The sequence below is a fragment of the Anarhichas minor genome, unplaced genomic scaffold, assembly GCF_050575085.1.
Source record: "Anarhichas minor isolate MPS153535 unplaced genomic scaffold, ASM5057508v1 ptg000033l, whole genome shotgun sequence".
Classification (NCBI taxonomy): domain Eukaryota; kingdom Metazoa; phylum Chordata; class Actinopteri; order Perciformes; family Anarhichadidae; genus Anarhichas; species Anarhichas minor.
This window is the reverse complement of record NW_027466479.1, coordinates 3675397-3687474: the sequence shown is the minus strand read 5'-3', so window position 1 is coordinate 3687474 and position 12078 is coordinate 3675397. Positions and strand designations below refer to the sequence as shown.

The 12078-nt window shown below is 40.2% G+C and overlaps 1 protein-coding gene across 1 annotated transcript; it reads right to left on the bottom strand.

Moving 5' to 3' along the window:
- Nucleotides 1–1986: 1986 nt before the first annotated feature.
- s100v2 (S100 calcium binding protein V2) lies at nt 1987–11461 on the bottom strand. The gene is made up of 3 exons (XM_076105718.1): nt 11327–11461; nt 6723–6854; nt 1987–2973 (listed from the first exon to the last, which is right to left on the bottom strand). Exons 1-3 carry the CDS (start codon nt 11333–11335, stop codon nt 2806–2808), a joined length of 309 nt encoding a protein of 102 aa, XP_075961833.1. The 5' UTR covers nt 11336–11461; the 3' UTR covers nt 1987–2805.
- Nucleotides 11462–12078: the final 617 nt, after the last annotated feature.

Below are 12078 nucleotides of genomic sequence, written 5' to 3'. Positions count from 1 at the left end.
GACAGAAATGATGTCTAACCCACAACATACGACCTTTGGGGAAGGAGGTTACACTAAAAACAGCCACCAGACTATAGTTATTATGCAAGAGGACCCTGTAGTGATTGAGGCAGCCACTTACCTCTTCAAGAGGCATCTCACTGTATCAACTTTGCTGAGGTACCACAAGGGGGCGCTACATATGCTGAGTGGAAGCCATTCCTTTTCTACTAAAAATCATGATGTCATACTGGTTGGCCACAGCAGCAATGGTGCCAATGGAACAGTCCAGCTAGCTGCTTATGGCCCAGAAGAACTTGCCAGATTTGTGTCAACCTTAACAACTGACAGCATTTTTGGTCATCTTGGCACAATCCGCCTCATCAGCTGCAACCTTGGAAATAACCTGCACTTCATGTTTCAGCTGCTACAAGTTCTTCGGTCTCTCAGTGTGGAAACTCAACTACACCTATACAACTCTTTCCTGTCTGTTAGTTCTGATGGAGACATAATGACTAGGACTGACGGAGTCTGGAGGTCCCATGACCACAGCAAAAGCGTTATTGCTGAACTAGACCAAAGAGGTGAACTGCTTATAAAAGTGGAACTTGGCTGTGCAGGGCCAGTGTTTTCTAATTATGAAGGAAATGTTTTGTATCTTCAGACACTGGATTGGCCAAGTCACCCTCAAATGTTCGTTCCAATGGAACTGCGCAAAAAGTACCCTTCTATAGATTGCCTGGAGGGGCTTACTTGGAGCTTGTTCTTTGAGGAGAATGAAAGAAGGCGTGCTCCTGATTATGTCCTAGATGAAAGACTCCAGAAAGCAATTTGGCTTACAGAGCCAGGACCAGAAGAAAACAACATTGTCTTGAAGCATATCATTAACATTAATGATCTACTTGTGGAGATACGATACAATGCCAAAGAGGAAGTTGCATCCGACCTTTACTACGTTCTCAATGAATGCATTTACAAAGTACACAGGAACAATTTAAATGTAAGTCTGGCAGGCAAGTTCATGAACACTGGCAACCAAGCTGAAATTGAATATTTCCGTCAGAATTTCAGTGAGAAGCTGGGTGACTTTTCCCTGCTGCAGCTGAGACAGGGTCTCAAAGCATCCAAATTCAATGACTTCTGTCGCCAGACTTTCCAGTTCCAGCAGTGTAACTACAACTGTGAGAGATGGGGTCGCTACTTCATGGCTGCAGTGTTTTCATCATCTGTATGTAACTTCAGAACCTTCTCGCTTTTCCTTATGAGTGTCATAGGTTGTGAAGTAGGCCGCTCACGAGGGACTGACAGTCCCCTGTGCACAGCGTTTGTTGGAGTTGACCACCCCATGGTGACTGACCAACCCTGGCCTGAGCATCTGCGACGAGGATTCTACGGCTGTACTGTTGACGACTATGAAATGGCACCGCAGAACAGACAAATTTGGTTAGATCAGGTTGTTGCAAAGGAAAATGCCCTGTACATCAAATCGAAACAGCTGATGAATGCTGTCGGCCATGATGAGCAAACAGAGCTGGACATCTTTGGGAGGGTTAAAGTCATGAATAAGTATGTGTTCTCATCTTATCTTGAATACTTTCGAGGTACACCAGAAGGAAAGAAACTCAAGAGAGGATGTACTCCCTTCCCATGAGAATTTAAATCCATAATGCTGGAGTAAAGTTGGATTACAGTAGTTCATCTCATTGTGTTTTTGTTGTATAGTTATTAGTATTCTTCTATGCAGAAAGGTTTGACACAGATGTTGTATTCTGCCTGACACTGATATGATACTACAATATAGTGCTGCATAGTCTACTTCTATTGCTTCAGCTTTCTGGTACTGCTTCATATTTGACTGTCTAAAGAGATAAGCGAGTGGGAATGATCCTGATAATGTACTTAAAGCAATAAAACATAACTGTTACAGCAGATACCTCACTTTTTCATAAATACTACTTAAGCTGTGAGGAATTTCTTTCTTATAAATCAGTAAATGATTAAACAATATCAAATTGCATGTTTGTATGTTTATTACATCATTTTTCTTAAGGTGTCACACAGGTCAGAATACAGAGAATTACAAAATATAAATACATAGAAAATGCACAGTGGATGCAGGATCGCACAGTGTAAATCATTACTTGTAGAAAGGTACACAATTTGAGGTGTTTCACCACATGATTGCGAAGTCAAACATACTGAAATTTAGAATCTATCCAAGGTACACTTTTGTGTTTTGTTACTGACACACACAAGGTCAAATTCAGATGTCGCTGTTAGACCATTCAACAAGCACTTCTTAAAGTTGATATGGATGACAAGGCGTACGACCAGGTATACTTTCACAGCGTTATGTTGATGTGGACAGTTTGATTGCCTATAATAACATGTGGAGTGTGTAGAATAAAATACACAATGCAAGTACTTCATTCATGATTACCAAATGGCTAGAAATTGATGTTATCTGGTACTACGTATGAAGATGATTATATTATATTATTGTATGATAGTTCAAATAGTAGTTAAAAAATAAAGCAACATGCAGAATGTAAATACCAATACTAGACTAAATATGCACTTTAATTGGCGCAAACGATGCTGGGCAGTATACTGGCAGAAGTGTGATGTGGAAACCTGTCAGATCACATTATTTAATAAAAAAAAAAAGAAAACTAATGTTTGAGTCACAAATTTTGTAATTTTTGTACTATACTTTGTATTCTGTCCGACACCTGATTAGGAGAGTGATGTGCATATTGTTACTTTTTTTAGTTAAACTCCAGGGTGGAAACTCAGAGCTGATCTGTTGGGCTCAGAGTTTGCTCTTCACAGGAGGATGCAGCCGCATGCGGAGCCCGTCTGGCCTTTGAGGAGGCCGTGCTGTGAGGTGGCTACTGACTGGATTAAGTTCCAGAAATGCTTGAAACTGATGCCCTCACCGTCACCTACACCCATCTTCCGCAGGATCTCACCGAACCCCTGGTCTGTGCCGATCTGTTTTGTCATGGGCAAAGTAAAAACAGGCAGAAATGATTTGTGTGTTCACTGTGAAAGTGAAGGCACTAACCAAATCTTTACTCCCACAATAAAGGATCCACTTCTCACATTGTACTCACCAAAGTTTCAAAGCTGACATTTGGGAACATGGTGACATTGCTAAAGAGAAGTTGGATGCGGCAAGAAACAGGAGTTTTCGCCAGACTAACCCCACCCAGACTTCAGACACCAAAAACACAAGATATTATCTCTATATTTGATGATCTAAAGGCAGTTTGAAAGCCTTTCCCACATTTCCAGAAATGTAATTCTGGTGGAAAAACACGAAATACATTTCTTTCAATGGTAGTTATGGTATGTAGAAATTCACCACAGATCGTTAAAACCCCACAGTGAACTAAAGGTTAGAGAAGCAAGCTTGAGACTGGAAGTTCGCATGTTTGATTCCCGTAGAGGCAGGATATAATAATAATATTCCCTCATTGCACAGGAAAACTAAACTGTAATGGGTTTACAATGGACAATTGTATGTATATATATATATGAAAGTCAAATCATGGTCATCATTCAAGGGCACAAGTCCTGCATAGGATGCTCTTGACATTTTAGTGCAAAGCATTTGAATTATTACATATTGTGTTATGTATGCATAGCGACCAGGGTAGGACATTTACATATTGTTTTGGGGGCAATTTTTGCCCCCACTGACAATTGGGGGCACTTTTTGAAACTTGTGAAATAACATTTAACCTTTGTTCAAAATAATAAATATACTTATTTAGGCTTACAGTATATGAGCAATTGTCATCAAATGGCAATAATAAGACTATTAAGCAGTAGTCTACAGATTCAAAGCGTTTTCTTCAATTTTTTTAACAAAAAACAAACATAAATCAGACAATCATATTCAATTTTATTCTTATTGCTTTGTGGTTATTTATTGTTATTACATTTTTAATAACAACTATTAAGTCAACGATGCCTTGATTACATATACATCAGTCATTGTATAGAATTATTGAGAAAGATATTTTTGTAGCACCTCAAATATTGTGATATTACCCATTTTTGTCCTGAACTTATGCATTAGTCATTGTGTGGAATTTTTTTATAGCACCTTAAAAATTTCCAAAATGTGCCATTTGAAGGTACAAATTCAGTTCAGAGTTTTTACTTAGTAAAATATCTTAATTGACTGTCAGTCAGGTATTATTCATTTCCAGCAACCCTCAAATCAAAGAATAGAGACACTTTACGCACAATTTAGGTGTATTTTCCCTTTAACTCACGAGATGCAGGTAGCATGTTTTATACTTAATGTGAATATAATTCATTTAATCTAATTTCCATTATGCAATGTGTATACTTTGTTGGCATCTTATTCTGAAAACCGGATGTTCGTCTGAAGAAACCGGATGTTGTCTCACATTAATCTTTCCGTTAACTTTCCAAGTCCTTCGCTCGCTCTCGATCTGTGCCGTTTGAATGAGTTTACCGTGAATGTCAGCATATAGGTGCACTACAATTTAAGTGTCTGCTGAGTTGACCGCAGTCTCGCAGTCACAGGTCTGATTAAGAAGCGCTCCATTTATTTATTCGTTTAGAAAGTTCGGGGGCATTTTTTGCCCCTCTCCTAGTGATATCAGGGGCAAAATTGCATTTCTTAGGGCCAGTTTTGCCCTTTGCCCTCTTGTATTTCCGACGCTGATAGCGACTACCCTCTACTAGTTGAAACCCAGCTATTGCAATTTAATTTCTGGAGCCAGGTGACGTATGTGAACCTTTCGTCAGCAACAAACCTCCCTCTTTTGAAACCAATGTCCCCCAACTCTGCAGACTGTGGACATGGAAGTAGTGAAGTAGCTGTTACCCTTTCAATTAGCCTGTGAATAGCTTCTGCCAATGGTTATCTTAGCATACACATATCCTGACCAGGCGGCAACCTCCGGCCAACACTGAAGTGTCTTAAAACTTGCATTCTCTCTACTGGCCAGCAGGAGGCAACTCCTCAGGTAGCAAAAACAAATCTGGTTGTATAGAAGTCTATGAGAAAATAACCCTACATCTCATTTGATTTATTACCTCAGTAAACATTGTAAACATGAGTTTATGGTCTCAATCTCTAGTTTCAAGTCTTCTTCAATACAGCATGATGTTCATTTAGTAAATCATGGTCCATTTAGAGTCAAATAGACCATAAAGCAGGGTATGCTTTAGGGCGGGGCTACCAGAGCCATATACGGCGTCGCTACTCCACCGTATTCCAAATATATAATGTCCGTTCATCGATTGCAAAAATGCCAAGATCGCGACGGCCATATTGGCAAACTTGAGGCTTCAAAACAGCAGTCCACAAACCAATAAGTGACGTCATGACGACTACGTCCACTTCTTATATACAAACTATCATCCCGACCTTACTTGTGAACTCAAATTTACAAATGTTTATGAGAGTTTATATTGTATTTTGCCACTATAACAGACCCTTTACAGCACTTGCCTCACCCTAACCATACAAATTAGCATGCTAGTGATTAACCTTAGCAATTAGCGCTAAATATTAGCACTAGCGTAACGGCCATCATGAACGGGAAGTTAAAACAGTAAAGTCAGGCTACATGTTAAGGTAACATAGACCACGCCCAGCAGTTCATGTGGTGGTTTTTATTTTCTGTAACTGTAGCATGGTGGAATTAGCAAACTAAGCTAAGATCAGTCATTAACACTGATTCATCAGATTTTGTCATGTGCTGATGGCTTTATTTTTATGTCCACAGAAAAAAGAAAAGTAGCTTGTGCTGGGCTGTGATTGCAATGCTACTGTGGTTACAGCAACTGAGTCAGAGATAAACACGACACGGGTGTGTCTTAGACCCCCCTCACAGCCCCGCACATGTTGATACTTTTTTGAATTTCTAGAGGCATTGTTTTAAGAAAAAAAAAAAGTGTAAACTCACACCGAGACGCATCGCAACAGGCGCTTCAAAAACAGCCCAGACGATCAAATGTAAATAACAGGGAAAAAATGATTCAATGCAGACATCGAGCTGTGGTTCTTGCTCTGTTGTTGAATGAGGAGGAGGGGGAAATTATATGGTTCATTGTAATTAAAAACCGCTAACATCAACCTTTCATCTGCCTTTGTCCCTTTCTAACAAATCTACCGGCATCAAAACAAAAAGGCAGTGGTGAAGTAGTAAAGCCCGCCTCTTGCTCGATTTGATTGGCTGCCTGGGCCAAGTGTGACATTGATGAGAGTTGCCACTCTGCGCCTGGCGCTGAAAAGTTGAGAATATTTATATTTATATTATAATCGTGACCCAGTTTCAAAACTTAACATCCATATACAACATAATCCACTTCTCTATCCCCATATATACAGTAGCTATTTCATTTGCGACAAACATACATTACCCAAACACAAGGTATTTATTTATGCAAGCCACAAATATTGGGGCCATTTTTCAACCCTAAAGGGATGTTGACATTCAAATAACACATTTTCAGAGGTAAACTACTTTAACTTTAACAAGCCTTGATGGTGAATGAAATCAAAACTTAGATGATGTTAACTGAGCCTATACAATCTATAGGTTGTATATGTGTGTATGAGGCCTGTGGGACTCTGCTGGTGAATTTGTCTTTGTGTGAGGTGAGTAATGTGAGGTGTAATGCCAGACCCAACTGCTGTAGTCAATAGCAGGTCCAGCTGAGAGTGAAGCACATGACACTGCCAGCAGTTTTACCTTGACCAGATTAGGCATCTGGGAGGACAAAAGACCTTTGAATTCATCGGTTTTCAGAGTTGGACCTTTGTCAGCTGAAGCAGAGTGGAACTGGGTGACCAGCGTGTTGATGGCCTTCTCCAGGTCTGAATCCTGGGGAGAAGAAACGGTAGGAAGACAAATTAAATAGGATGGTCAACATACCTAGATCTGGGGATTTTGATTAGGGGCATTGGCCTCTGACAGGCTTTGCCTAAATCTCTGCCTCTGCACACATGATCACAAATGAATGACAATGCAAAAATTCTTCCAACCTAAAGGACAAAAATGTAATTTAGCATTGTCTTCAAAAACCGCCTATTGAGCATTCTGATCTGCTACGTTGCTATGGATAAAGCTGGGGTAGGCAATTTGGGAAAAACCAGCAAGAGTAAACTGGAATTTGAAAGTATCAAACACCAAAAAAAATCCTGGCCCCTCCCTTCAGCAGCACGTGTACTGACAAAAACTGAGATCATATTAGCTTCTCTGCACTGGCTCCCTGTAAAATCTGGAATATAATTTAAAATCCTTCTTCTCTCCTCGTTGTGAGGGTCAAAGGACAGAGGAAGTCTTTTGCTGTACAGATTGTAAAGCCCTCTGAGGGAAATTGGTGATACAATTTAATTGAATTAATTGACTTTCTTTCAAAAAACGTATTTATTCAAGTTTATCACCAAAAACTGTTTTACAAGATTGCATTTGAACACACCATGATAGCATTTTAATTTGCCTTTGCCTGATAGTCATTTTTACTGACTAGAGCTTGAACGCACCATGCAAGTGAAAGCACATTGCGCTGAGCAGCATGCCTGGGAACGAATTGCAATAAAATATGTGTCTGATTAAGTTCTTTGTTACAAATGTTTCTGAGGGTGTTTCTACACAGCTTATTCGGAACTTGCTGTTGTGACAAATTGTGACACATGTGGTGTGTGTGGCTGTGAGGTTACTGTCTGTGCCGTTGTGTGCCAACATACAAGTATTATTCATTTGTAAATGTGATCAGCAAAATATCAGAAATATGAAACTGATTGGTGGACCAGCTGAAAACCGACCCGTTTCAATCGACAGCAGATCCATTAGTACATCTCTAGGCTCTACCGGTCAGCACGGTGTAGTAAAAAAGTATACCGTGCAGCAAATTCCTACCGATGTACTTTCTATACCTTCCATTCCTATATTATAGTAAAAGAAGACAGTTCAGATGGCACGCTGTAATATAAATTAACTGTCCCTTTATTGCAAAAGTTTTTAAGAAAGCAATACAATAAAGCCTTGAAGGGCAAAAGTGGATGAATCAGGTTGAAGAATAACCGCCGTCAGAGATGTTTTAGTAAAACGAACACACCCGCAAGGAGGCAGGGATCATTTCCCCAGTCAACACTTGTGAGGAATTTAAGTTTTAAAGCTCTCCTAATTATGGATATTATGTGATACAGTATATTTACTTCGGAAGTTTTAAACTAAGGAGTGTGTTTGAGTGTCTGTGTGATCAGGTTAAGGAAAGTGCTGAGAGCGGGGGTTGGGAAGTGGCTGGGTGAGGTGTTAAGATCAGAACAGGTCAAGGGCCAAGGAGGGGCTTATTGGGTTTCAGCCAATCATTGAGCTGATCGATATGTAATGTGAGACTTTTCAGAGACTTTGGGGGGAAAAAGGAGATGTGAATCCCCAGAGATCCTCAGACCTCCTCCTGACCATGGGGCAGACACAACTGTCTGTCGTGTGGCCCGGATGGGGCCTCACTTTCATTTTATATATATATATATGTTTGTTTTGTTATTAATAGTGTGATTCGGTTTGTAACTGTTTTTATGTTTGTTGGATAATAAATCCATTACGATTTTGACTTAAACCTGCTGTAGTGTTTTGGAGGCGATTGGCGATGGAGGCAGAAGTAGAGCAAACCAAAGTTCAAGAAGGGGCTATTGGAGTGTGAGGACAGGGTTTTGAGGGAAAGCATTGCAAAGTCTTGAATAACAATAGGAAAAAAGCTCCTTAGTTAGCTAGCTACTTGCATTAGCCAAAGCCACAGTTAGCTTGTTTTAGCAGCCCTGAAGGACTTTATAGCTAATGGCAAAATGGATTTGGACTTCAGTAGCAACTTTAGCAATACAAGCATGTTACATGCACAGTGTCTTTTCAAAATGAACTTCCGTCTTCACAGGCAGTTTAGTACTCAGGTTTAGGAAAAGAGCTTGGTTGACGTTAACTCGATTGACTAACAACTCACAGGAAGTTAGGTTTAGGCAACAAAACCACTTGGTTAGCTTTAGGAAAAGAGCGTGGGACTATCGTCTGACGTGACAAAATGTCATTGTTTACTTCTAGTTTTGCACGGGAAATGAATAGCGGTCTCTTGGACAAAAGTCCTGTTTTGTATGAAGCTTGTACAATTGCAGAGCTATTGAACAAAAACCATATATATTTTAATAAGGCCTTTGCCGTGATCCGCCCTTTTTTTGATCTACCTGTGTTTATGTAGTTAGCTATCGCTATCTTTTTAAAGCCTGTAAAAACTGTTTATACGTGTCTTAAGTTTTATAAGCAAAAAGAAAAATCCACCACAAGGTCCATTTAGTAACTGATATGGAGCTTTCAATCCTATCACAAACTTCTTCAACAAAATGGACCTTTAATTGCCTTTTTGTAGTTATTTTACTGTTGCTATTTCCATCATTCAGTATTGCAATTTGTAAGGAATTTACAAAGTATTACGACTGTTTAAGCAGCATTCATTTATTTTTTTGGCCACTAGGAGGAATCATACCAACCTAAACACTGCATAATATCAACCTATATTAAGTAAGTTCATAAGTTAAATATGATAAACTTGTTAGCAAACTCTTCCTTATGTACACTTCCAGCAGTACAGAGCAACATGATCATTCATTTGGAGTGGTGTTTGTGTCCACAAGATCAATGTCGGTCCAATTTCACTCTCTTTAAGCTCTGTTTTTGGCCTCTGGGAGTCCTGTCTCTTCAGCTACTAAATGGTCCACTCAGTTAACCAGCTAGTCTCTAACTGTGTGTCTGCTGCTGAGCAGGTAGTTTGCCTCTAAAACTATAACTATCAGCTAAAAGACAAATAGCTGAGAATTCTCTGCAACATCTTTCACATTACAAATAGTCATTTGATTCAGTGTTAATTTCAATGGGGCTTAGAGCAGCATTACAGATGGTTGTCTCACTACAGTTATTCAGTGCATGTGGGCCAACTGCTTTGTCAAAACCACACCCTTTCTGACTGATGTACACAAGCTGCTGCAAGCCCACTTCATCTCAACAGAAACTATCCCACAGTGTCTGAGTGCACCAATGTCCTGACTGAGGAAAAGGCAATGTGTTTACTGTAGAACACTTCTATATATTCACCTACCTAAAGGTTATATTACCCAAAGGATACCACAGTTGTCTCTGAAATACAAGCAGGAGACTTAGTATATTTAATGGCAGAAAATATTTTTTTATACTTTTGGACTTATATTGGAAAGTTGAGCTGTGGAGAAGCATTTTGTGATTTAGTTACAATGAGAACAATTGAAGACAAACTGTTTTTTGTAAGTGCTCATTTCCACACCCAAATCCCTACATTTCTTTCCAGCTCACTGTTCATTGGTAACTACACATCAATAGTGAGGTGAGAGTTGAGGTTGTTTGGGGGCGATAAAATAAAATGTAAGCAAGTTCTAAAGCATTCTCCTGACCACAGGCTCCAGTGCACCATTGTTTACTCTCATTGACGATAAGTGACACAATGTCACTGTAGTGTATTATTGGGACACGGTGGCCCCTCCCTACTGAACATCCATGGACTTTATGTGAACATCCGGATTCAGAATCAGCTTTATTGGCCAGGTTTGAGTAGGCTACACCCACTAGGAATTTGTCTCAGATGTTTTGTTGCTCTCAATGTACTTACACAGAAATATAAATACATAATAGGTTATTATTAACTTATCATTAGTCTATTAATCAAGGACGAATATGTAACAGAATGAGACAGGTCCCATAATAGAGAGGAAGCCATGCTGCATTGTAAAATGGTGTTTTACATACAACACACACAGACAGGTGGATGAACTCCACCTGGGCCCTAATTAGCACAGAGACCCGCCCTTGATGAAGAAATATTTAAAATAGTCAAAGCTACACACACTCTCCGTAATATATGTTGTTCATAATCAACTGTAATATACAGATGAGCGATGCTTCTAGTATGTAGACTTGTTCTAAATGAATCACGGGACTAACTGCTTGAGTGGCGCTTCTTCTCAGGGAGGGGCAGCTAGCAGCACACGGCTCTAAAGAAGAAGTGTACGAGTTCCGTTTAGTCAAACACGAGCCGTTAAACTCGACCTATCTGGGGAAAGTTCCTCCGCAGTCACTTTTCCCCGCCTGGCGTGAAATGTTGCGTCTTAATTAAGCAGGAAACCGTTCTTTAACACTCGTTCCGCACCGTTTTTTCGACCATCTACCGAACGAACTAACTGTAAAGTTTCAACATAAAGTCAACATTACTAAACTGTGTCGAGCTTAACTCAGGTTTAAGTTGTTAGTTTTAGAGCTCTTGTGTTGTTTCTTACCTGAGACATGTCGACTGCGAGTTTATCTGCTCACTTTTCTTCTTGCTGTGTGTCGAGCTGCGTTGCTGCGCTGCTGCGTGTGTCGGTAGAATGTTTCCAACAGACAGACAGTCAGCCCCTGGCAGCGTTCCCGGATCCTCCCTCTGCACGAGGGAACAGCCAGGAAGAAGGAGCAGCAGCCGAGGCGCCACCTTCCAGCCATCGTCACTTATACATGATACAATGAACCTATTCCCTAACCTGTGTGTGTGTGTGTGTGTGTGTGTGTGTGTTTAGTGGTTAGGACAAACGACTTGTTGAAGTATAACCCTGTGTAAAGGATGTGTTGGGATATTCCAGTGAGGCGCAGCTCACATTCAACAGACAACTCATTCCACATCTGGAAGCCTTTAGTAAAAGTCGGACGCTGTTGTTTTGCGCAATAACTGTCTGCAAGTTGAGGCTGGTATTCTACTTTTCCTCCAGACGGTCACAGTGTTAACCTCTTCACTGCCAACCGTCAATGCGACACCAGCTTCCTTAGATACGTTACCTTTGTATGCAGACTTTATGTGAGGCTGTTATGTTGTTGGGAACGTTTTAAATAAAATCAGTCTTCTGAAACTATGATGATTATTTTGCCCACCCCACCTTCTCATCCAGATCCTTGAGTGTCTCACTGGAAAGGGAAAAGCCACACCCAGTAAAATAAACTACAGTGGATTGTTTCAGTGTGAGACCATCAGCCAATCATTTTGCCACTGGATTACTGC